General features: G+C 41.8%; 1 protein-coding gene across 1 annotated transcript; it reads right to left on the bottom strand.

Annotated features, from left to right (window-relative positions):
• Positions 1 to 7618: 7618 nt before the first annotated feature.
• Positions 7619 to 26895, bottom strand: slc22a17 (solute carrier family 22 member 17). The gene is made up of 10 exons (XM_032550870.1): positions 26293 to 26895; positions 23690 to 24212; positions 18660 to 18763; positions 17468 to 17622; positions 15586 to 15751; positions 15062 to 15186; positions 11966 to 12071; positions 11592 to 11815; positions 10870 to 10981; positions 7619 to 10027 (listed from the first exon to the last, which is right to left on the bottom strand). Exons 2-10 carry the CDS (start codon positions 24161 to 24163, stop codon positions 9751 to 9753), a joined length of 1743 nt encoding a protein of 580 aa, XP_032406761.1. The 5' UTR covers positions 24164 to 24212; positions 26293 to 26895; the 3' UTR covers positions 7619 to 9750.
• Between the last annotated feature and the right edge of the window lie 516 nt (positions 26896 to 27411).

Genomic DNA, 27411 nt, shown 5'->3' on the forward strand with positions numbered 1-27411 from the left:
TCACCCACACTACAATAAGATTGAACATCACTCTGTCAGAGTCCCTATTGTCAGAGGATTCAATTGTCCTGGACGACAAAGATAACCTTGTGAATACTTGGCTTGGATTCTTTCTCGGAGACCTTCCTTGCCTCCCCTCTGGACTTCAGTGTGCCCTCCTCTGTCTGCAATAAAAGGTTGGGTGGGACAGCTGCCTGCTCGCAAATCTCTCCGTACCGTGCTGGAAATAAATACATTCACCTCAGACGGGATATCTACCGCCTTTCCAGTGAACTCCGTATCATTAGCAGCAGGATCAATGCTGACAAGAAGTGTCACGTTAACAGAAGACATCTTTAAGTCAGGTGTTTATTGAGCCGACCACCTTAAGACCCCGCGAAGAACCATACGAGTCCCTTTGACACTGAGGATTTCACACGTTGGGAGTTCAGCAACCTCATGGGTCTCGTTAATTGGCTGTCTGCTCCTCGTGTCGCACTCCTCAGCCCACCGAGGCTCTCGTTCTCAGCTGTCTTTTGTCCCTTTCACAAATTTCAACAGCTAGCCTTTCGAGCCTCCTCAGCCCTTCTATATGCAGCCCATATGCAAACTTCAAACCAATGCAGAGGCAGAACAATTAGGGCCAATTAAGAGTTGTTTTGTGAATAAACAATATAGTTCGAGTCTGGCACATTTACAGCCGCAGTAGGAAACTGTTTGAAATTTACGTTTCTTTTAGATATTTGTTAGATCTGTCACTGAGTCCTGATGGTATGAGACAGACAATCTGTGAAAGGACCACAGGAAGAGTCAGAGGAGCTTGATTTTCCCGCAAAATTTCTGTCTCGTAATATACTATAAGTACACAGTGAAAGTTTTAAGAAATATGTTTTAAAAAAATGCACACAAAAAATGCTTTAATGCACTCATCTTAGATGGATTTCAACAACCTTTCCATAAAAGTCTGATATTCATTTCTATTCGTCCATCTTAATTCTGATACCTACGGTGGCCGACAGGTGCAAATGCGCAGCAAAAGAGAAACATGCAAACAAAAAAAAAACACGCGCACAAATTAAATGCGGCAAGCAAAAAGCGAATAAAATGCAGCAAACAAAAAGAGAGACGCAAACAAAAAAGAAGACACCCCCGAATGAAATGCAGCAAACAAAAAGAGAGACGCAAACACCCCCGAATGAAATGCAGCAAACAAAAAGTGTTGAAAACGGAAGTGCTCCAGACCACTAGGGGGAGTCAAAGAAAATAGTATTCATTTCTATGGGACCAGATGCAAGATTCAGAGAAAGAAATTTGAAAGAAAGTAAAGGTATCTCTCTGAATCTTGCATCTGGAAAGTGTGATTATTGTGAGAAGTCTGAAACAATAGAGCATGTTATTTTAGAGTGTTGTAAGTATGAAGAAGAGAGAAGATGCATGCTGAGAGAGTGTGTAGGTATTAAAGAAAGGTTTAATTTAATAGAATTTTTGAGGAGAGATTTCGGGAGTAGACATATTCAAATAATTATTCGGTATCTTAAAAAAACAAAGCTATTTCATAGGATATGAGTAGAGCAAGTTGGGTGTGAGTGTGTAAAGAATATCAAAGAGGGGTATATAAAGCTATAAGCAAGTTGGATAATATAAGCAGGTGTGTATGTGTGGGGGTATGTTTAATCAGGAGTTAATGGAGGGAAAAGGTAGAAAGTGAAAGTTTATAGACCATCTCGAACCACACTCCATACTGGTAAGTGGCGGTAATGCTACTGTAAGTTTGTTGCCAACCGCCAATAAATACCAAGAAGAAGAAGAAGAAGAATCTTGCATCTGGTCCCATAGAAATGAATACTATTTTCTTTGACTCCCCCTAGTGGTCTGGAGCACTTCCGTTTTCAACACTTTTTGTTTGCTGCATTTCATTCGGGGGTGTTTGCGTCTCTCTTTTTGTTTGCTGCATTTCATTCGGGGGTGTTTGCGTCTCTCTTTTTGTTTGCTGCATTTCATTCGGGGGTGTTTGCGTCTCTCTTTTTGTTTGCTGCATTTCATTCGGGGGTGTTTGCGTCTCTCTTTTTGTTTGCTGCATTTTATTCGCTTTTTGCTTGCCGCATTTAATTTGTGCGCGTGTTTTTTTTTTTGTTTGCATGTTTCTCTTTTGCTGCGCATTTGCACCTGTCGGCCACCGTAGATACCCCTAAATAAAGAGTATGGCCCAACCTACTGCATTGGACAAGTAAGGAGAGCATTAATCAGAGAAGCAGCTATTAGATCTATTAAAGCTTTGAAGGAGCTGCAAACATCCAGGTGGGAGAGTCTGTTGAAGGGACTCTCAGTCTCCAACCCCATAAATGTGACTTTTATTGAAGAGTTGTGAAGAGGAAGCAATTTTTTTAACATCTTCTGGCTCTAGTGGTCATTATTTAACAGGAGAGGAAATGGACTGAGAGGGAAGAAGGGCGCAAACAGACAACAAAGGTCTCAAGGTCAGGGACTCAACCCTGCACTACTGCTTTGAGGATAGCATAAATAGCCTCTACCCATGGGAGAAGAAAAAATATAATGGAAATTCTCATGTAAAGGGCAGAGGAAACATGTAGAGGAATTGGATCTGGTCAGCTAAGACAGAAACAGAATTTTAGTGTGCAAAGGAAGCTAACACGGCACCACTATCACCGTGGTAGTAGCAAGCATCATACTCTGGGAATGCCTTTCTTCAACAGGAAGTTACACTTGTTAGGAAGATGGATGTAGCTGGAAAGAGTCAAGACTTGAGTGGAGGTTCACCTTGCATCAGAAGATTCTCCAAATTAAATTGTAGCCGTGAAAATTAAGTGGTTTCAATTAAAACACACTGCAGGTATCTATTTAAAAATATGTGACATGTAAGTGCAAATAAATACAAAGTGTATTAAACTACAGTATTTAATGTTGGGGGTTAATGGACCGGCTCCATTTGCCAAAGGATAATGCAGCAAATTGATTGAATCCCATTTTAGGGTCTAATTGTCTTAAATAACATCAGAACACACCTTGTGACAGTCCTCTGGGTGTCAGCCAAAGGATTCCTGAACACAATGCCTTAAAAAACAAAGCAGACTTAAAGGCATTTATGAGACCGTGTTGTCTTTTCTCCTCCTTTAGCTGGGAGATGAACCACATGACTTTCACAAAGCCAGTACAAATGTCAATGGCGCACTGAGACGGAGAACAAAAGGCCGAGTGGCACAAAGTGTCACAGCAGATAAAAAATAAGGCTGCCGGCCCGGCTCGCGAGGCTGCCTCCCTGTCGTTATCCTCAATATTAGTTGTGTTTTTTAAAAAGAAAACCAATTTCACCCTACATTCTGAGACGTTTTTCCCGTTATGCTCACACTTTCCAGCCAAAGCCGCCATCAGAGACGCAGCTGTCCCCGGGGTCGCCGCCGTGCACGCCCAGGGGCTCTGACAGCTACTTCATGCTGTAACTGCACACTGACCGCGCATCTTGTTGGACCCGCATTGTTTCCTTCCATTTAGCCTTGAGGACAAAGATAAACCTGTGAAATAGTTTCAGGATTCCTTCTGTCGAGCTTAAGTGAACGAAGGCTCCCCGCTCTGTCACTCGTCCTCCTCAGCTGTAGCAACCTTCGTGACCGCGCGCAGATAAAAATAACACCTCCATGTTTGTTTTGGAAGTGGAAGATGGTTATTATTTCTTCGTCTGCGTCATAATTTATTACTTAAAAAGACACCTTTTTCTTTGAGTAAGTTAAACGGGTCGTTTTAAAGTTTTCTTCCCTTTTTCTGGCCCCAGTACAGAGAAGATTAGCTAAGGCAAATGTTTAAATTCAGACGTGTTGACAGTCAACTCAAGGATCAAGAGAGTTATTTCTTCACCATGCAGAGTGTCAGCCTGGAGGGTGATCATTTGTCTCAGACATGTCTGGAGAATGAATCTTCTCCTCCAAGACCTCTGCACTGTATAACAAGCCTCTTTCATCACTTGATAGCTCCCAGACTCTTTGAGACGTCTTTTGGCTTCCTGTCTGCCAGTTACTTCTCTTACAGAAGTGTCACTCTTTCAGACTTATTGTTCCTGACATATTCCTCATGCCAGCAGCTATCTTTCTCAGCCGGGACTTGTACAGCAACCTCTGTTGTCTCTTTAGGGCAGCCATTTGCACCCTGGTGCTTTGTTTGAACCAGCAGGAAGGTGAGGGCAGAGGTGTGCATGTGGGAGATGCAGTGTGTAGGTGGGAATGGTCAGGTAGAGGACAGAGAGAAGGAGCTCATCGACAGAACGGTTTCTCATTTTGTGATTAAAACCAGTGTTTAGTGCCAGGGGTCTCAAACTCCAGTCCTCGAGGGCCGCAGTCCTGCAACTTTTAGATGTGCCTCTGCTGCACCACACCTGAACAGAATAATTAGGTCATTAGCAAGGCTGGGAGAACTGATCTACACAAGGAGGAGGTAATTAAGCCATTTCATTCCAGCGTTTTGTACCTGTGGCACATCTAAAAACTGCAGGACTGCGGCCCTTGAGGACTGGAGTTTGAGACCCCTCTGATTCTGCGGTGGTAGTGGCTAAATATATTACATTCCCGTACATCTTAAAATATCTCTGCTATGTTCAGGGTGATTTGTAGTGTTGGTTGTAATGTCACGTAATATTTTGCAACTTTTGGTCTTGTTTGTTTACATTCCCTGCCTGACCTGTAGCAAAGTTCAAATTGGACGTTTTTTACTTTACAAAAACGACTTTTTTAAATGCATCTTTTCGCATTTTTTAACGCATTTGTGGATTGCATGACCGAGAGCAGTTGTCTTATCAACCCAAGCTGTGCATTTCTGCAGCTCCTCCAGTTACCAGGGGCCTCTCAATTTGCTTACCAACAAATATCTGAGGCCTTCACAGAACAATTGGATTTATTTTGAGAATAAATCAAAGCCTGTTTGTTGATTAGAGGTGGCATCCGAAGGCAATGGCTTGCATAGGATTGCATGCAAGGGTATCAGAGTAAAACGGGTTAAACAAATTTAACAAATTTTTAATTATAAAATATTTAAAAGCCTGTGCAATTTCCTTTCACTTCCTCCACCGGTCTATCACATAAAATCCCCCCAAAAATGCATCAATATAAGTGGTTGCAAGGAAACAATTGTGGAAAAATGATGGGACCACTTTTCCTGTACCCATGGTAACCTTCATTTTGTCCCCTCAGCGTTACCCAGACCATGATGCTTAAGGTAACGTGTGCAGCCTCTCTAATAACGTGGTTTGTTTTACAGACGTATGCCAGCCACCTCAGCCTGGTCCATCTCTTCGCCATGTCTCTGATTTCACACCTCCTGTTCAGACGAGCCGCTCTAACCTTCAGGCTGGGACATACCGGCGTGCAAATCCATTCTCAGCTGTCGTCGCACCGTCTCCACGGCTGACGTCCTTTTGTCTTCAGAGACAGGCTGAGTCAGATGACACGAACAAAGCAACGTCTGCCCACCTGTTGCTGTCTCGGGGGGACACAAGATTGGGGAAAGTAAAACACTTGAACAAAGCTTGAGCAAAGCCAAGATAATTAGATGAACAACCTTTTCACAATGCACATTTTATTTTACTGTATAAGGCTACATCTATAGTCTATAAAAACTGTATATATGTTTTTTTTTAAAAAAAACATGTTTTGAGGTGGAACTGTCCACTTAATGAAAGAAAAAAAAAATTTGTGTGGCTATTGCAAAAACAAATAAATAAAAATTCTTAGAACAGTTTTAACATGTTTATAAGTGGTGCCAGTATCTATCCGGGGTGCTGCATTAAGAACGATGTCCCTCATTGTCTTTAATCAAAGATAACTATATTTGTAATTAAGAATCTTTCAGCTTTTTGAAGAAATAATGAATAACTATCAACTGTCTGTTGCATTGACTTAATTAAGCCAGATGAAATCTAATTACTACAGGGGTTTGCACCACCTCCACCTGGTGGTGCCAACCACCAGGTAATATATGTGTAATATTAAAAACGGCCTAAATAGCCAAACCTATCAGAGTACGAAAAACTTTGCTCTGGTAATATGACCAATATGACAAAAAAATTATCATAATAAAAGGTAACAAATCGTTGACAATATTACTAACTTTATGAGAGGTTGATATATCTGTCAGCCTTATCCTGTCCAAGGATGAGAGGTGCAAATTGGAATCCATGTAAGAGGATTTCTTTCGTGGACCTTAGCATGCCACTTGAGGAGCTCCTTGAATGTCAAGCATTCACGCCTCGGGTTTAGCTACGACCTCGCTCAACGCCAACCCTCAAAAGTGTCTCCATGGAGCTCAGGGGCTCAGCTGTCTTCATGTTAAACGCTTATAACGGCCTGGTTTGGGGAAAGCGTGTTAATTTATAGAGGCTAGATTTTTATCTAGTTTCTTACTGTCAAATTAATAGTGGGGAAGTGCGACGCAGGCACCATGATTTTTAAGTTGGTTTGGCAGTTAAACAAGATTGATCAGTTTGATTGGCCTAGCTTGATGCTGTATACAAGTGAAAAATAAGAAAATAACAGAAATAAGCTAGAAAAGTTACGTTTTGGCGGAGCAGCATGAGTTTGAGGAGAGTTGAGGACTGTGACTGACTGAGAAAAGGAGAAAGCAGGTGTCCTTTGTGAAGGTTTGATGAACGTTTGGGAAATGTCCACTTAATGTTCCCATAAAGTCAGCTGTAACCTACAGCTAGTATTTCCAATGCTCATAAAAGGTTTCTTCTTAGCTTTCAGTAACTTCTAGAGGCTATAGTTTACTGAAAACGTTTGCTAAAGGCTTAAACTCATCTCTGAAAACTGTTTGTTAGGGTTGGTTGATTTGCTCAAAGAACGTTTCCTGAATGGTCATTTTCCCTTAAAGCGATTGTCAATGATGACTGTCAGGAAACATTCTCTAAATACTAATTATTGTTCCCCAAATGTTTCCTTGCTGAAGCAGACTAAAAAGAAGCAACCAAGCCAGCTTGACTATGTTGAAATTCAGTCTAAAGTCCCCTGCAGAATTCCCCATGCAGATTATTCATTCAACATTACAGGAAAGTTTGAAGTATCCTTCAGTGGAAGATCTTCAACCATTTAGCAGATGAAACCAAACTGTCACTTTAACATATAGTTGGTGCTCCTAAAATGTCTTTTTTTCTGCCCCCGAAATGAAATAGTGATACTCTTATTTTTTGTTTGTTTTACTTCTTGTCTTCAGGAAAACTTTTCATAACTGACAATATTTGCTGAAGATCAGTGGCTCATGTTCTCAGCTAAAGGAGTAAATTTCCACCAAAGATTTTCTAGAAAAAACTTGGACATTTTTGAGTTTAAAAAGTCAATTTTTGGAGCGTGTTTTTGGTGGAAATTTCCACCCCCCATCTACAATGGCGCTAAGATGTCAGAGTTATCGCAAACAGGTCAGATTATTCTAAGGGAGTAGTTTCCTCCCAGTTGACTCCACCTTTTAGCCAGTCACTGACCAGCAGTCTTCTGACCTTCCATTTTCTCAACTCAGCGTTAAGAACGCTAGCCAAGGAGGTTCTAAACTATTTACAAACTATTTTTGGGGTGGGGGTTTGTCTTCCTCTACATTTAAACAGACACATTCAGGTTCTCATAATAATAAAGTCTGAATTCAGCGCTTGTTTTCTAAACCAGTTTTAATTTACATAAAATCAGAATTAACTGCATCACACTCCTCATTGAACAGATCAGCCAGTGTTGTCAGACATAATTATAGTCAAGCCAAGTTAATTAATGATAAGAACTAGAGTATAAGTGTTAGCCTTGTTGAGTGCAACATACAGAGAGAAATTTCAAAAAGTCATCAACAAACTTGCGTTTCGTTAACGTCAAAGTTCAAATTAAACCCCCCCCAATTTCCATATCCTTCAATGGTACACATACGAAGAAAGACAGTCAGTCCGTTCTCACCAGCATAATCTGCAAAACAGATTTACCTGCTTTCAATCATCCTGCCTGCGATATGGCTTTCCCACAAGACAGATTCAACAAAACACCATACTTTTCCTGTCTCAAACTTGCAAAGTCGTCGGTATTTAACACTATTTTAAAAAATATAAAATTCACTGTGTTCATGGCAGATACCTTTACAGTGGTTTTTTATGAATCTATAAGCTTTGTGCAAAAACCAGAAACAGGAAGGAAGGAAGGAAAAAAGAAGGCTGGACCAAAGGTTTGCAACAAAGAAAATAAGGAAGGACGTAATGAAGGACGAGAGGTAGAAAAAGATTAAGTGAAGGAAAGAAGAAATGAGGAGAGTGTACAAGGAAGGAAGAAAGAAAAATGTAGGAAAAGAGAAAGCAGATGAGGATAAAGGAAAGGAGGAAACAGGAAAATAAGAGCACATTTAGGCAACGGAAAAGCAAGTTACATCTGAAAATATATTTTTTACATCTCCTTATTTCCTTTTTCGATACTTTTCCAGACCAGGGAAATAATAAAATCAAACTCCAGACGTTTCCAGACTGGGTAGGAGACCTACAGAGTGCAACAGGGAATGAACGAGGGGTTAATTTGGAGCTCAGGGGCCCTCTTCAGCTCCCCAACATGGAGCATGCTCATTGGGCCCTTTTTTCCAAAAAGACACATTTTCTGTCTCCTCTCGTTCCATTAAAGACCAATGTTTATATGCCTATAAACATGATCAACTCCTCTACTGCGGTTTGTTTGTATCTGTCTAACATCAGCTGACAGCCGACACAACTGATCTAGAGTTATCAAGTCGGAGGAAACGCAGAGAAAACGAGCCCTTCTGTGATTTCAAACATGCAGACAGGAATCTTTCATGGTTGACATCCGGGATAAATGGAAGGCTTACATGGATCCAATTCAGCTTCATAATTAAGATTCAAAGTGTCAGGATAACTTACTGATTAAACTTAACGACGACATAAATAGTTTAAATATTTCTAGCTCCAGGCCAGATTTTTCCACCGTCTTTACTGAGACGTTTTTGATCAGAATATGTGATTTATGTTCACAGGCCTGTCCCCCTAAACTTGAAGACTTTGGTCGGATTAACTCGTTAATGTTACAAAGCAGAATATTCAAAGTGCTCTTCTTCGCCCCGCTGTATAGCACACTGGATTGCTCCAGTCACCGAGTCTGGCATTAAAACAAAACTCAGATGCCCCAAAGAAACTAAAACCTAGTAGTATTTACAATGCTTTTTTTTTTCCTGTTACAGCTGCTGTTCCCCATCAGGCTCCAGGGCCCCAGATTCGAAAGTTGATCCGCGAGTTACATATATATATATATATATATATATATATATATATATATATATATATATACCTCAATTTTTCTACACCTCTGAGCGCTTTTTGTCTTCTCACCCACAGCGAATACATAAAAAAATAGGAACCGTAACAAATGACTGTCACCTGCAGCCGGAGGATGCAGTCTCTACCACAGACACACAGACGCAGAAGTGTAGCTGAATGCTGGTGTGTCTCATGACAGAAAATGAAGAGCGTCCTGAATGTGCGTGGATGTTGTTAATGTTCAGAAGTAAATCTAAGTGTTCGGGGAAAAAACCGAGAGATGTGAAGTCTGAGGCAGCTCAAGCAGTCTGTCTGCGTCTGGAATGACAAAGAGTGTGATATGTTAGGAAGCATAAAGTCCGTTACAGCCCTTTTCATCTCCAGTCGTCCTCCTGTTTGTCTCCATATTGCTACGTCTCTCTCTAGTCCTGTGAACAAACACGAAAGACGGGGATCTGTTTGCGTGGCGCCGCTGCGGCGGCCTTCTTTTAGGTCTCTGGGTTTGGGGTGGCCAGCAGCGGCACGTTGTCCCTCCTCCTCCGGCCCAGTGGGGGGCGCCTGTACTGCTCCCCGTCGCCCAGCGTCTGAGGCAGCGGCTTCCTCTTGCTCTCGGGCAGCAGCAGGATGGAGAGCACGGCCAGGAGCGCCAGGGACGAGTAGATGACGTGGTGCAGGAAGTAGCCGTAGTGGTTCCGCAGGTCCATGATCGGGGAGCTGAGGCGGCCCACGCAGCCCAGGGCGAGCACCACGCCCACACCGGTGCCCCTAGAAACACACCGACACACACACTCATCCTCAACACCTTCGTTTTGGATCCAATAACACATTTGAATTACTTTTTTTTTTTTTTTTTTTGACAGATTGAAGCAGAGGTCTGGCTCTATATAACTTTAACAAGAAATGGTAAAGAAGTAATTCGTGTTTTTAAATATGGCTGAGATGATAAATGTAGGTTTTAGCTATTTTTTATTGTCGTTTCAAGAAAAAATAGCATTGAATTTCCACAATAACACTAAACCGACTAGTGATATTTTCTTACCCATTTTTCTTGCCATTGTTTCACAAGTTTCCACAATTATCAACGTGTAAAAACTCAAAAATAGCAAAAAGGAGTTTCTTAAAAGTGGAAATTTTTCAAAAATTATAAGTTGCTTTTCTTCAATTTGTCATGTGACATTATTGGCTCTAAATGAGGTTTAGCTGCAGACACCTGGGTTGATGGGATGACACAGTAGGTGTTCAATAAATTTAGGATTTCCTGTAATCCACACAGGTTTGTATATCTTGCTTCTATTTGCTAAATGCCAGAAAACCTAGCGAGAACACTTTTTTTAGAGATTTTTTGAAACTTTTGTCTTTGTATTCTAAAAATATTTGAATTAGTTAAATTGCCCTGCATTACAGAACCATGTAGTTTGAACATCAAGCACTTTCAAGGACTTTAAAGAGAAATCAAGCACTTTCTAAACCTTGAAAACACCTCATTGAAATTCAAGCACTTTTATACTGGTCCCCACAGACACGACATATCCTTTGCTCCCTCGTGATTTGCAGCATTTCTAATGTTCCAAGCTTCGAAAGTAGTGCTCTGTCAGTGTGTTTGTTACCTGATGATGGTGGGCATTATCTCTGCGGTGAAGAGGATGCAGAGCGATGCAGTGGCTTGGGAGGAGAAAAGACCCAGCACTGAGAAAACCGTGATGGCCGTCTCACTGAGATCTGTCGGGGAGGAGAAGAGAAAGTGTTGACAACATGAAGGTGATGAGTCTCTTGCGATTGAATCGACTCAGTCAGCTCGACTTCCTTCAGCTTGTAAAGGAACAAAGACCCACCCAGCAGTCTAAACAGCACCTTGATAGCTGTTGATGAGTGATAAAAGCACAGTTTCTGACACAGCTTTGACTTTGCTCTCACTGCAGTGTCCTACATAAACCAGGAGTTGTGTTATTTATCAGCCACTAGGGGGAGACAGAGATTCTGAAATGTGTGTTTCCACAATGCAATGGAAAAACAAAGTGTATAGGTCGGACTTTTCCACGAACCAATCAGACGGGTGTGCCGTTTATCGTTTTCATAATGGATGAAGTTCAGTTTGATCTTGCAGATGAATATGGGCTAAAATTAAATCTCCTTCATTAAAGGTAGGACTTTAATCCCAACATAAGCCTCATTTAATCATTTCCTAGCAGCAGGAGATGAAGAGATCCTGTTTCCACCTTGTTGGACTATTAATAGTCTCTCCTGTTTGAGTGTAGGTTTATGCAAAATACTAATAACTTTTTTTAAAAATAAGACAAAGCCCCCTGCTGCCCTCTAAAAGTCAGCTTACACTCCATGAGTCCCAGGAGGATCAACGAGGCCAGGCCCGTCGTCGTCATGAACAGGAGCAGGATGCCACGGCGACCGCACCTGTCCACTGTCGCCCAGAGCAGCACCCAGGCCCCGCCCCCCGCGCTCACGGATAGCAGGTACGTCCAGTAGAAGCTGGGGGCGGTGCCTCTGACGTCACCACGGAAAGAGCTGTAGCAGTGACTAATGCCGTGAGAGATGAATCTGAGGAGAGAGGACGGGGGGGGGAGGAAGAGTTTAGAGTCCATCACAAGGCTGCAGGGATGAAATACGAGACTGCAGCATGCCTGTAAACAAAGCGCTGCACTGACACAAAACACTGTCCCGGCGCTAAATTAGTGCGGGGTGACTTACGAGGTGAAGCCGAGGACGCAGATGTTCTTCCAGATGTTCTTGCTGTGGAAAAGCTCGGGGAAGGACAGGTGGGGGCGGGAGGAGGGCGCCGGCTCCGAGTCCAACTCTGCGGAACAACGGGACCAAAACCATCAAAGTCCAACCGTACAGCCCCCGCCTTCCTAGAGTACAGGCCAAAGCTACAACAAGGAGTCGGACATATTGTTTTAAACCGCTTCAGAAAGGGGAAAATGTTTTTTTTAGGCTGTCAGTTTTCTGTTAAAGTACACCCAGCTTGTTCCACTGAGTCACTGATTTAGTAGAAAAAACTCCTGGATGAGCTGAAAGGAAGGGTTGAAACAATTCCTCGAGTGATTGGAGTAACTTGATTATTAAAATTCCTTGAGGAAAATTTATCTGCCTCGAAGCGATGAAGGTGTATTTCACCTTCTATTCAGCGGATAGACTGAACACTGCCGGCAGCTGAGCATTAGATGTTTAACGTAAGTGTAGCTTTACGGACGAACCGGAAAATTTATTTCTTATCATCCCGGTCTCAACAAATAGCTGATGTATGTTTCTGTGTGTGACAAACAAAAGGTGTCAAATCCCGTCGCTAACATGAACACAAAAGCTATAAATGTCTGGGCAAGGAGAGAGTTCATCTATTAAATTGATTGGCAATGAACTCATAAACCAAAAGCTGGAGTTTAGACATTTTTATAAGCGTAATTGTGAGCCTGCCTCTTTATTACTAAATTGAATATAATTTCAGATTTTTGTATAATATTTCTTCAGGTTAACTAAGAGAATGAGCTATTATTGTTACATGTTAATTTTCTAAACTACAGAAAAGTTATTGTTAGGGAAGCTCAAATGTGAAAAACTGGACTCATGTTGATATGTGATAGTAATACTGCTGTTATGTTTTTTTTTACCCAATTACTCGATTAATCGTAAGAATAATCGATAGATTACTCGATTACTAAAATATTTGTTTACAACAGCCCTACAGAGGACTGTTAATAGTAACACATTTATTTGTATAGCCTTTTACAATAACCACTAGTTTAATCAAAGTGTTTTTACAATGGGTGTAATAAGATAAAACAGGGGGGGAAAAACTAAGAAATAGAATACAGTAAACAGATCATAAAAACGTCACACTACTGAGTATTAAAAGCAGTTGATTTCAGTGGAAAGGAAAACGCCTTTTTAACAGGAAGAACCTTAAGCAGAACTCGGCTCAGCATGAGCGGGCTTATTCTGCTCTTAGAAATGTCACTGATAGAAAAATGTCTTATGTTGAAAGTGTCTGTGATTTTGAGTGATGCATGTTTCCACTAACTAAATTATCGAGTCATTATTTTTAGTTCAAATCAAGGTTCCTACACATTTCATACATTAAAATGTCCCACTCCTCTCAAATACAAAGAGTTCTCAGATATATTTAGATAATAATTTATTTTTTCATGTTTGTATACAAAGATTTGTTGTGAATTAATGGCAGAGATTTCTTTAGCACAGTTACTGTGGCATAGTTGTACGACTAATGTTTCTTCAACACATATTTATTCAACAAGGATCCCATTAGAAAAAATAAAACTACCTACATTTCAATCTTTTGTATGTCGTTTTTTTTTTTTTTTGCCACTTCTTATGTCACATGCTAGACAAAACATGAACCTGTCTCCATCTTTGTTTTAGGAAACACACAGGGCTAAACTAATTTCCTCATGCCGCACAAATCAGACAGTTATCTCAAACAGTTTCACTTGTTTGAGATACCAAAACATAACTCCCATATGTAATTACTGACAATATGGTTTATTCCCATATACTAAGACAATGAAGCAGTGAGGTTTGTGGAGGATAAGAATGTTAAAGTCAGAGCTAAGCTGACAAAACAGAAGCAATAACGGAAACATCTGCTTCTATCCTGTAAACATGTTTATATGTAAATAAAGCCTGACTTAAATTGTCTTCTACAGCAGCAGCATGTCATTATGGCACATTATAGTTGCATTTTAAAGCAGGAAGCAAATGCATTTAGCAAATCCTTGATTATAACTTGGCATTCACTGCATATTTACATAAAAAAATATCTAAAACATTATTTAACTGGTTCTGTTTTAAACATGAAATTAACAATTATACCTGCAGCAGTGAGTGTGACACTGATTATTAAAGTTTTGACAAGGTTATCTATAACATGTATTAATGTGATTACGTGGCAAAGCCTCAAACAAATATATAAAATAAACCTCAGTTGTATTAGGCATATTTTTGGCAGTCTGGTTTTTGTGGAATGAGAGGTATAAAACGGTGATATTAGTCAGGCATTCTGCTTGGACAGCCTGCAGCTCAACAGTCCACACAGCTGAATTTCTCTTTTTGCATGAATGGGGGAATAATGAAGCAGCTGTAAGGAAGCAGAAACAGTTTGCAGAGAAGCAACACAGCTGATCTCTGATCAAAACTCGTGAAGTTTTCTCTGGCATCTCACTTAAACAACTTTAAACCAGACAGACTTTCATTTTGAAATCCTAATTTAAAAATGCCACACTTAATGGTAATGTAAATATTTTGGATGCAGACGTTGCACAAACCCAATATTTAAACACTTCAATGTTTCGAATCTTAATGAATTGATAGAGTACAATATATTAAAATGTAAGCTAAAGGCGCATATTTTTTTTTTTCAAATGAAACTATATTTGCAAAAAGCGAAAGAAAATACGTATGGGTTTAGAACGGTGATGATGGAAATATGAATTTTAACTAAAGGTTTTCAGTTTGTGGAACAATCTTGATAGTGAGATCTGAGAATTATTATGATGAAGCAATATGCCATTAAATAAGCTGATATTTTGTTGTGTATTTTTGGTGCATTTCAAATGTCTCTGACAGTCTTCAGAGCTCAATAGCTATTCTTCTCTTTGTGTGAATAGGGAGCAGATATTAGATGCTTCTTCCTTCTCTTTTTCATTCCCGATTCCTTTTAGTTGTTCATATTTATTAAGTGAATGAAATAAAATGAAAAGTGAAATAGTGCAGGCTTCGTAAACTGAACACGGGCTCACATCACTAGACTTTGAGGCGAGTTTGTAAACACACCTGTGAAGCTCTCGTCGTCCCTCAAGTCCCTGTTGGAGTTCCTCCTCTCACTGAACGCGTTCATGTCCGCGGATCGCTCCGACAGGAGGAGCCAGCGAGGGGACTCTGGAAACACACCGGGAACACTGCAGGAGGGGGAAACCCAACACATAATCACCCTTCAGCCTCAAAGGGAATTATTTGAAAGCCCGGGAGCTTTTGCGGCACCGATTTATTCCACGAGCCAAAGAAATAAACAAGTCAGCAAGTGGTGCAAAACTTTAATCCTTTCTTATTAAATTTTGCGGATTATTGCCGCAAATCTGCTGATAATCTCGTTTAATTTGGTTAGAAGGAGTGGCGAGGGCTTGCTGGAGTCTTATGGAAACCTGGCCCATTGAATAAAGTGGTCCTAATGTGTCTTGACGCGAGCAAGGAGTAGATCGATACAATCTGACAAAGCTGTCTGCAAGCCAGCTGGCCGTAGGACACGGGTCCTTTTAATACAGACTCAATGATTTATCAATTGGGGCGAGCGGTCGTACCCGTAGCTGAGGAAGAGTGTCAAAGGGGCCACCCCGGCTCCCAGCAGGCCCCTCCAGGTCTGGCAGCCGAGGGCCACGGCCAGCAGCAGCAGCTCCCCTGCCACGGACATGAACCCAGCCAGCATGGTCGCCACAAGCCTGAGCGACGGCTCGCACAGCTCCAGACCTGCCGTGCAAGAAAACATCACTGCTTCTGATCTCCTCTGCTCTGAGGTGCTTATTTTCCCACGGGTCACCCTCACTCGCAAGAGCTTTTTGACTTACAAACGCATCCCACTCTTTGTGCGTGTTAAACCAGCTGAGTAATTGCACGCTGATATTTACAAATTTGGTCTTTTGACGCTAGCTCCGAGTGCCAGTTAAAAGCTAATTATGGAGATTTAAGTAGGCGAGTCTGAGCTGACACACCAGTCTGAGCCGGATGAAAACATTTACTGCTACAAACAGGCAAACATCAGGATGTCATTTTGTGTTTGTTTGTTTGTATGAGTATTGTGTAAAAAAAAACAATAACTTTAAATTAATAATAATAATAATAAAAGTATTCACACCCATTGAACTGTTTCCCTTTTTGTCACTTTGCAACTACAAACGTTAAGGAGATTTGATGTGGTGCATTAGTACAAAGCAGCACAAAGCTGTGGAATGTAAGGGAAGGATTCATTGTTTTTTTTTTTCTGGGAAAAATTTGAGAAGTGTGGCATGCTTTTAATTTTTTTTGTAGACTCTCCCTTTTGCTGAATCAAGTCATTGAAGGTTTGTCTCTATCAGCTGTACACATCAATTAAAGTGGATCAAACAAGTTTATTCCCATCCATTTAAAAGTCGTGCCACATATTCTAATTGTATTCAGGTCTGGACTTTGACTGGGCCATTCTAATACATGCTTTAATGTAAACCAAGTGATGGTAGCTTTGGCTGAACCTCAGTCTCATGTCTTTTTTCAGGATTGTCCTGCAGTTAGCTCCAAGTATTTCCTCATCTGCTTCAACCAGCTACTCTATCCTTGCTGAAGAAGCATTCCCACAGCATGATACTCCCACCACCATCTTACACAGTGAGAGTGGTGTGTTCAGGATGATGGAGTTTTAAGTTTTCCAAGAAGGTCAAAAAATAAAATTTTGGTTTCAAGTGAGAGTAACAATCTTCTTTTATATTTGCTTACTCGCTTGGGAAAAAATCCTAAATAGGGTGTCTTGTGGCTTTCTTTCTGCATTGTTGTTTTTTCTTGTTGCCATGTCGACAAATTCTCCCACCTAAGTTCTGGGTATCTGCAGCTCCTCTAGAGTTACCTTGCCAGCTTAGGTGGACTGCTGTAGCTTGCTAGGTTTTCAGTTATGCCATTTGATTTTATGATCCGAGTAAAAAGGGCCAAATACAAATGTGTGCCACACGCTTCAGGTTTTTTTTTTTAGGAAAAGATTAGGAAAACCCATGTATAGATGTCCTTCCAATCCATAACTATACACTACATGCCCCATTATGTTGGTCTATGATCTAAAATCAACAAAAAATTCAGGCTTGAGGTTGGAGTGTAACAAAATATGGAGTAGTTTTAAAAAGTATTATATCAAGAGTAAATTAAACTTTAAGGATCCATCTCATCAGCCATGGACTAAGATCCCTTTTAATTATGCTCTAGTTAGCAATTATTTACATGTCACAGGTCTCCATAGCTTATTAAGCCTCATAAATTTGTGACGTTTTCAGAGTTTTCACATCCAGTCCCGAAAGCAGTTCCTGTTTTACAGAGAAAAGCCTCCTGCTGCTGTCAACGAATCAAAAAAAATAATAATAGAGAGACCCACTGGATTATTTGCTTTGTAGAAATGTCTGTCTGGCATATTTCTTGGATCATATGTATATAACTGGGTATACTTACGGGCGATGTACAGAGTTAGGTAGACCCCTGCGCTGGCAGCAGCCAGGCAGAAGCGCATGACGATGAAGATGGAAGGGTACGGAGAGACGCACACCAGCACCCCAAACACCACCGACAGAGTCAGAGAGATCAGCAGGGTCTTGGACCTGCCCAGCCTGCAGAACCACGGAGACACAAAGCTGCAGCTGAGACACATAACTACCAACATAGTTAAACCTTTAATGTTGGAAAAAAAAAAACAGCCAGTATTTGTGCACTGAGTTGATTTAAGTGAAAATCGTTTATCCTCAAGACAAATTTCAATTATACCTTCTTGAAAACTAAGGAGAACTAGTCAACCCTGACTATAAATCATTGTGATAATTTGCCGATGTTTGGCTGATTTGCGGTTTGGCAGTGTCTCGTTCCTGTTGTAGGCTCTGCTTCGGAAGCCCTGAGGAGGCAGCATTAAATTACTGGCATTAACAAACGCATGCAATGCAGCTAGCCAAGAAATGAATGACGGCTATTAGCTGATTGAAATGACATCATCGCTCTCCCAGCTTGGCCCTTCCAGTTACACAGCAGATGCAGACCAGTTCGGTTAGCTGAAGGTTGCAGTGCATTGTGGGGGTGTGGATGGAGCTTTAAAAAAAAAAAAAGTCAGCCACAGCTGGCGACCTATTAGGGCTAATTGCTTCGTCGCACCTCGGTGAGGTCTACTTTAGTAAACATCACATTCCAGTTTCTTACAGTAATTAAAATAAAGAAGAAAGAACTTGAAGTCCATGATTTGTGCTGTTTTAATCACAAGCTCCAATGCAAATTATTTCAGAGTTTCTGTGACACATGATGGGATAATTGCAAGGAGAGGGGAAAATGATGCAAGGTTTGTTTTTAAATATTCCAACCAGCTTCGCGTCAAATCCGACCAGCGTCCATACAGCATGATTTTGTCACCACCAAGTTTTATAAAAGGTTTGGTAAACTAAACAACCAAAAGTATTCCCTCGCCTTCCTTCACTTATGCATGAACTTGAGTGATGCAAGAAACAAAGGAAGAATATGAGAGAGAGAAAGAAAGTAAAAGAATGAATGAAATAAAAAGAATTAAAAGACAAAAATAAAACTAAGAAACAAAGGTCCAACTGTCTTTAAAGAACTACACTACACATCAGAATAAATGGATGTGAGAGAACGTTGTTAAGTTTACCTGTCAGCTGTGTAGCCCAGGCTGAGGCATCCAGTCAGAACGCCCAGGATGAAGCACACCTCCTCCACCGGAACCAGCCAGTACTGGCCACACACCAGATCCCACTGGACAGATGGAGAGAGGTCTGTCAGAGATGATCTGCTTGAGTCAGGACCAGTATTTATGATTCTTAGAAAGGTCAGAGTCAATAAGCACCAAGAGTATCAAAAGATGGACACACCATATGAACAGAAAGCTGTAGTTAATGATTAAGAGGTAAAACATCAGTGAAACCAAACTTAATACAGGTCTGGAGTTCAAGAAGTCTAGAAGGATACAAAAGAAGGATTAACACCTATTGGGCAAATACAGGAAGCTCTGATTCTTTTATGTAATGTAAAAGTAAATAACTGTGCTGAAAGTGCAGTGTGGCCACATACAAGCAAAGATAGAAAGTCCAAGCACATTTGTTTAAAACACCAGATTTCTGCTCTCGGTTCAGAGTTTCATCTCCCCAAATTGATCCACTGATTTGCATTTACAGCTGAGCTCTGCTGGAGGAGGTGGGGGGGGGAATGACACGGTTCTAATGATCCGGTCTGTAGGGAGTTCGAGGAGAGGGCTAAACATTAAGAGGCCTCACATGACTGGAAACCGTGCGGCGGAACAGAAAAAGGCCCGTCAGCCGTTGTGATCTCGTTGCCGAGTAACGAGATCACAACGGCGCAAGCTGGCTGGACAAAGGGCGGTGGGTCGTTGCATGTCTCTCATGTGCCTGGAACGCTTTGCACGACAGGAGCGGAGCGGGAATGAGTACAAACGAGTTCAGAGACTCCCCGGACTGGTTTGGTGGGAGCAGAAAGAAACCTGCAGTCAGCCATAAAGCTGCCACCTCTGAGCAAGATGAGAGCCTGTCCGGCTCAGTTTGGAAGACTCCCAAACAAAGAATCACCGGGTCGGCTCTAGTTTACATTTCTTTCTCTTCATATTTATGTAATTTCATCTCAGCGTGAACTCATTTGTTCTGTGAAGGCCTCAGCTTGTTAAAGAGAACCAACATCACCATGAAGACCATGATGTTGTCACAATAAATGCCATCTCGAGGCACCAAGATTTACTATAATTACATTTTTCTCTCAGGTTTGGCACACCAAGTTAAAATAAACTCAAAGGTTGTTGAAAAATGTTCAGACAGGACAGAGTTATGCGGAAGTGCAGTTATTTTCTCACACATCATATGTCAGCACAAGGTCGAAAGTGTGATGACCAGAGTGAGCGGGACTTAGAGTAAAGCTAAATGAATCTAAGTAAGCCTTAAAAACTACATTTGGGATATCAACATGAATAATAAAATCCCCCACTATAATGTATTTAGTACTAAATCAGAATTGTATCTGAAAACATGGCGGTCCACCTAAACCGATGAGTGGGGAAAGGAAAAAAAAAATCATCGGAGAAGCTGTCAAACTGCTGATGGTAAATCTGGAGGAGCTACAGACATCCAGAGATCAGGTGGGACAACGTGCTGAGATAAAAAATGGCTCTTTTGTAGACTCTGTAAAGCAGATGAGTTTCCCAAAGCCACACAGGAGACACAACAATAAGGTGGTCTAGTCAGACGAGACCAATAATAAACAGTGTGTGAAGGAAAAGCATCGCCGTACATCGTTCTGAACACACCACCGTTCCCGCAAAGAAAAACAAGGTGGTGGCAGCATCTGTATTTAGTGATGCTTTCCTTCTGATGGGGAACTTGACAAAGTGGATGGGAAGGTTGCATAGAGCTGAACAAGGAACAATACTGACAGAAAACCTGATGGAGGTTGGGGCAAAAGAAAGAGACTGGGGCAGAGGTTAAGGATGTTATGTGTCAGAATGGCCCAGTCAAAGCTCTGAATATGAATATGAACTAGAAAACTGCAAGTCAGACATTCTTCCACCTAGTCTAACTAGCATCAACATTTTCCTTTGAAAACCAAATGTCATTTTTTCTTCCTTTTCTAATTGTGCACTACTTTGTTTTGGTCTACAACAAACAAAAAAAAATCCCAATGATATAGTTTGAGGTTAGCAACATGTGCAAGAGTTTAAGCCGGTAAAAACATTCTGAAAGGCACTGTAGACCCACCTACATCCTCAGAGAGGTTATACTCTGTGGAAACAGGCAATACGGATTGATCTGGAGCTGATCAGGAGCTTGTCCTGTCTTACTTTAAACGCACTGCAACCCACCTCAGCACAGTGAAGCTGCACAGGAAGGAGGAAGAGATCTCACACACGCAAACACACAGAGAGAGCGAAGCATCCTGTCTGTAAACCTGAGTGTGAACACTGCTGTTACAACACGGACGCTTTTGCATCCAAATGCCTCCCTTGGGAGCGCTTGAGAATCTTCCGTTTGCTGCAGTGGTGTGGGTGGATCACCAGCACACTGCCCTCATACCGTGGCCTGGAGGACTGGGTGGGGTTCTTACAGCAGCATGGTCAGAAATGGAAAAATGGAGGGATCGCCAGAGGGCACGGACCGAGACTGTTGTAAATATGTGGTGTGTGAGGTGCGGAGGCAGCAGAAATATATGAAGAGTTATTCATAAACAGGGAGCTACCGAGGTCTGCGGACGTACTTGGGAAAGTAGCAGCTGCAATTACAGTTAGTTTCAGGAGAGAGGTCGGCTGAAAGGTTGGAGACACAAAGCCGTGTCCTTGAGGTTTAGGTGCTCGAAGCTGGGAAGCAAAATTATTAATCTTGCACATGTAAACAGAAACAGAGGAAAGCTGTTAAAGAAGTTATCTACCCTGCATGCTTTTATTTTATTTAATGCCTCAGTTTCCATCTATATCAGCGCAGCAGCTCTCCCTCTGTGATCAGGATCGTCCTCTGTGATAATGGAAATTCTCATCTGGGGCATTCCAAACATGTTCCTCCAAATTCCTCTTCGCACAATGATCTAAATAAAGGTCTTCTGAATCAGTGTTCAAACCTAAACGTCGTGGAGATAATCATCGACCTCCACAGGTCGCCGTCAGACCCCTCAGACCCAAACGGTTCCACCAGAACTGCCAAAAGGCAGTACCACCTGACTTGAGCAGACTTTCTGTCTTAAAATGTTAAAAGACGGGGCGTGCCGTGGTGGCGTAGTGGTTAGCGCAACCCGTATTTGGAGGCCTTGAGTCCTCAACGAGGCCGTCGCGGGTTCGACTCCCGGACCCGACGACATTTGCCGCATGTCTTCCCCCCTCTCCTTCCCTGTTTCCTGTCAGCCTACTATCATATGAGGGACACTAGGGCCCACAAAAGACCCCCTAGAGGGGTTAAAAAAAAAAAGTTAAAAGACTGAACTGCTGTTAAGACTATCCACATTAAATTATGTGCTTTAGTGTTACCAAAGTAACACAGAACAGGACCTAAACTTGCTCAGTTTGTTGTGTTTCATGTTGAAAACACAAAGAACAAAAAAAAAGGCATTCCTCTTCATTCGTAGCACATGTTTTGTTGAAGTATGTGGCTTGAGTTTCTTTTTTATCACTCTAATCTGCTTTAAAGCCAACAGAAAGGCTGCCTTGTTAAGTTGTATGCTGTTATGGGGAAACAATGAAATGAACAAAATTAAATATGAGCTTTCATAAAAGCTCTGAGCTGTGCAAAAGAGCACTTTGCACTTCAACAAGTCTTGAACAAACTGAACAGCCTGATGGTTTTTATCCTATTCAAACAGTGAAATGTTAAATGATCTCCTCTGCTTTCTAAGGCAAGCCGTTTCAACATTTACTGGTCAAAGCTGTTTTGCAAACAGAAGCAGCTTTATATACAAGAAACATGTCAGATATATTTATCATAATTTATCCAAGATTCTGAAATATTTTAAGCTTATTTCTCCCAAGCAGTGATAATTCAGGGCATCTTAGAATTAAACATCAACTGGTAGTAACGCAATTCTTGATATCATTAGAGGTGTTTTTTTATTACCTCTAAAGGTTACGTCTTTATTAAACTTTTTTTTTAGCTTATCCAAATGACTGAGACTTTGTGTTTTCTACATAATCTTAGCTAAAGGAAAATGATTTGCATTTTCCTTTAGCTGATTTTAGGTGGCTGATTTTAAAGATAGTGACTGCACACACTCATCTTTGTTCCCTTGCTTCTGTGTATGTTTCAGTAAATTAGAATCAACAACATTTATCAATTTAGAAAAATCATTCCACACCATGGAGGAGGTCTGCTTGGGAACCAAAAGGATGTCAGGAATTTTCCTGACTTTTGATAAATGACATAGCCAAACTCAGAGGAAGATTTTCACAATAAATAAATCTTGCGCTAAAAAAAAAACACAGCAAAACTGCTTTTCACCGTTTAGGAAGAGCCGAAGCTCTGTGCATTTTGTTTTCTTATTGTACTTCAAATGAATGGAAGCCGAAGGTTGTCTGGAATGTTCTGTATGTCGTCCTGTGTAAACAAGACCAGAACCAGAACCAGAACCAAACACTGAGAAGCAGCGTTGAGTTCCTATGCTCCTCTAATCAGGAACAAACTTCCAGAAAACTACAAAACAGCCGAAACACTGAGTTCCTTTAAATCAAGGCTAAAAACCCCACCTGTTTATAGAGCTGCCTTTGATTAGTAATAAGTGAAACTATATATTCAATGTTGTATATGACTGATGATTTTGATGATGGCATTTGATAGAATGTGATGTTTATTGCTTGTTTCATAAATGGTGACTGTATGATGTTTTTACGATGTAGCACTCTTCAAACTGCCTTGTTGCTGAAATGTGCTACATAAATAAACATGACTTGACCTTAAAACCCGGAAAACACTAATGTTCCCGTGTTGCGGCATGTGAGATTTATCCGGTCGTTCTTGAGGTTAAATAAGTTTGTGAAGCTGAATCAAAGGTTAGTACAACTCTGCAGAAAGTAAAGCTGCAAGCTCAGGACTCTGCAGTAGAGACGGGTGGGAGGGGAAAAAAAGAGGTTTCTCAGCATATAAACCCTAAATCCTAACTAAAAGAAAAGACTTTGACAGGTGAGCTGCTAGGCTGAAGCGTTACCTCGGTGACGATGTTGTTCTTCAGCCCCTCCGTCACGTTGTAGTCCCACCCGGACTCGCAGTCCACCGCGGCCGACTGGCTGCCGTTGGCGTACTGCTTACACTGGGACGGGCCCCCGGTCTCCCCGGGCCGTGCCCCCTTCTCCCAAGGCAGGGAGGCGTTCAGCGCCTCCGGCGAAGGCGACGGGCCCGGCAGGCGGCAGTGGTGCGGCGGCGAGAGCGTGATGAGGGGGTCGGAGGAGAGCAGGAAGGCCAGGAAGAGGTTGGGGAGGATGGAGAGAGCGATCAGCACGCGCTGCTTCTTCCTGCCCAGAGCCAGCACCATCACCTCGCCCGTGGGAGGCAGCGAGGGCGGGGCAGGGATGGAGGAGGAGGACGGGGCCGGGGACGAGGGAGCCGGGGACGAGGGCAGGGACGGGGGTGGCGCCGGACACGGGGAGGGGGAGATGAGGGGAGGCGAGTCAGGGGAGGTCATCGTTTGTCGTTAAGGTCGGAGGTCCTCAGGCAGAATGGGAGGCGGAGCTCTGGGAGCAAACAAATCACACAGTCATAAGTAACAACAGCAAGAAACTATAAAGCTATACAGAAAGATGCAAAGAAAAGTCTGTCTCTGCCACTAAAAGCAACAGACGTTTACAGGACAAGCAGCATCTTGAAAAGAACTCAAACTCTTTCACATTTTTATAGTTACAACCACAAACTTTGGTTGGCATTTTACGCGCCCCAAGAAGTGGAATTTTCAAATAACTGTTTTTACTCAGGGCTGGACAATGAACCTTAAAAAACCTGTCACAATAGAAGCGCTGACACTTGTCAATATCAACAGTTATTGATTAGTTTTTATTTTAAAAATCTGAAATACTGCCAAGCTTCTGGTGTGTTCTTTCCGATTTTATTCACAGTTTTCACTCCACGATCGTTTACTCTTTAGCAGCTGTGAGGCAGGGTGACAAAACCCCAAACTGCGGCTGCGCGAGTCGCTGAACTGGTTGTTGCTAGGTAACTACTGAGCGAGTGAGTTGATGCTGCCCAGCTAGCATAGCAGTGGCAGGCTGAGCAGCTAAAGTCTGTCCTCTGCCTACATCTCCCAGAATGTTGTGCGGTTCTGAATAGGAGTTCAGTCAATATTCTACTTACTGAATATTTTATCAGATGTATTATCTTTCGATATTGATCTATTGCAATATATATGGTTAGTAATTTATTGATCAGCCCTATTTGGGGTACATTTGTACTTCTGCAAATCATTCAATGTCAAGTTAAAACAATACAACAACAAGTGAAAATGTCCTGAGAAGTCATAAATATTGTTTTCTTAAGTATTATATACAATACTGTATGTGGAAAAGTTTTACTCCCTGTTTGGATCTTTTTCACACCAACTCAGACTTTATTCCTCCTTGTCGAAATGTTTTAAACCTGTATTTGTCAACAAAATATATTTTTGTTTTAAATATTTGAAGCACTTCCTACTTTTATGTGTTTGTTGTTGTAGTCTTAAACGTTCTCTTTCTTTTTTCCTGTTTCTCTTTTCCTACTCGCATTGCGCTGTTCCTTGCACCTCTGCCACATATCATGTGTTGTTTGTTAAACGGTAATTTAAAAAAAGAGAGAGAGCAGCCATGTATGTTGCAAATAAAAGTAGATCCTTCATTTCCCATAATGCAACTTATTCCAGATGCAACCAGACCTCACTTCTCCGAGTTTCTGTTTGCACACTAGAAAACATGAGAGAGAATCACATCACCGAAAACTCCTCCATTTACTCATGTGAGCAATTTGCCCTTCTGAAGGTAAAAAGTGTTTATTTGTTTGATCTATTTCTTATAATGTTGCTCGTTTTGTTTTCTCTCTAACCTGGACCATTTTTTTTAACGTCACATCCAACACAAAAGCTCACAGATTAAACAAAACCTGCACAATGCAGGGACTGATCCTGTCAGTTTCGCAAAAAGTGGGTTTAGGGGGCGCTTGTGCTAGAGCGGGCGCCAAACAACGGCATATATAAAAAAAAAAAAAAAAACATTATTTACAGTGACGTTTTCTGTATTTAGCAGCTGCTTGCGCGTGCCTAAATGGTGCAATCCATAACACAGTCACGCCTTTTATGTTCAGACGGTACAAAGTTCCTGTCCTACCACATTGCCACTGAAAATGCCATTGCAGAATCAAAGCCATGAGATGGCCCCCTCGGCTAACCTTCAGCTAAATACCTAAATAAAGCCTTATTGTGACTTATTATTAGCATGCTGCGTGTTTTCAGAGTACAGGGAGCTCTGATCTGGCATTGGGACAGCCTTTCTGTCCACATGGGGCTCCTTCAGGAGTTGCCATGTTTTCTTTAGACAGGACCAGGAAGTCTAACAGAAAAGGAATCCCACAGGGTTACATAAGAGCTTTTTTTTTTTGTTACAGGAGGTTGGAGGGGAAAGGACGTGTAAGGAATGTAACACACGGGGCCAAGCCGGCTGGCCTCTGAAAACAGAGAGCAGCAGTGATGGAGGGGCCACTGTCGAGACACCTGCCCCGGAAAGCTAAACCACAACAAACAGATGTTATTACATCTGCCTGGCGCCTAAGACAAAATGCGCACCTTTCACTTACCGTTTAATCAAAAGGCTGTTAAAGGAGAGCCAGAAAGAGCCCGTTGTTTCTTCCATATACCCATGACATTGCGGGTTGAGACAAGAGTTTCACCGCATTCACCGTTTCTCAGCTGCGCCTCGGTGCCAGCCTGCGTTTTCTAATAACAGAGCAGACATTTCTGTCCCGGAGAAGAAGGGCTTCGGTTTCTGGCGTCCTCCGGATGCTTCCTTTGATTCCGGCAAGGGCGCTGGACTGATGTCAGTCCGGAGCTCAGCTGAAGCTCCGCCGCTTAGACATGTGATGCTCCCCGCCGCCGGGGGAGGAGGGGGATGCTCGCTGGACTCCCCGCTCCTTAGTCCAGCAGCCACCGCTCCCTAGTTCAGTGTGGCTGGGTCAGTCCAAGTTTCGGAGCGCCGACATTACGACAGGAGCCAAAACACATCACCCATGAACGTGGGCGACATCACCGTAAAAAGAAACGCGTCGCCTGGCGGACAAAGAGCGGGTGGGAAACTGCGGAGAAGCTGCCCGTTTAAAGGGAGCAGCTCCACCGGCGGCGAAGCACTTCGAGGAAAATCGGCTAAAACCGTGGAAACGGCGTCTCGTCGTAATACCGCTGCCAAAGATCGTGTGTGGTGAACTGAGGATTCACTTTGTGGGAGGAAAAAAAAAAAGGTTCAGTAAGAGGCGACGCTTAAATACATATAGAAGTTAATTAATGCTAAATACTCCAAAAATACATGTGGTAAAATCTAATACCTGTAAAAACCTAAATAATTTGTTAGATTTCTATACTTTTTCTATTTGGAGAAGTGGGTCTTCTCCAAATCTTCACATATCTATCTGTTGACAAAATATATTAATACTTCATTTATATTTCCCTAAACAAAGTACCTTGTTTTAAATATACCTTTCACTTATTGGTGTTTTCTCACCTAACAACGTCTCTTAGTATAACCCAATGTATGTTATTGGGTTATTATGTGATAGAGCAATAGAATGTAACCCATAAATATGAGATGGAAACAATACACAGTGGCTTTTTTCCACAAATAATAGTCTAATGCCTAAATATTCAGCCCCTATTAATCCTCAATGGAGGTATGATTCTAGCAGCATTGTGCAACTAACGGAGAG

This window comes from Xiphophorus hellerii, chromosome 21 (assembly GCF_003331165.1).
Source record: "Xiphophorus hellerii strain 12219 chromosome 21, Xiphophorus_hellerii-4.1, whole genome shotgun sequence".
Lineage (NCBI taxonomy): Eukaryota > Metazoa > Chordata > Actinopteri > Cyprinodontiformes > Poeciliidae > Xiphophorus > Xiphophorus hellerii.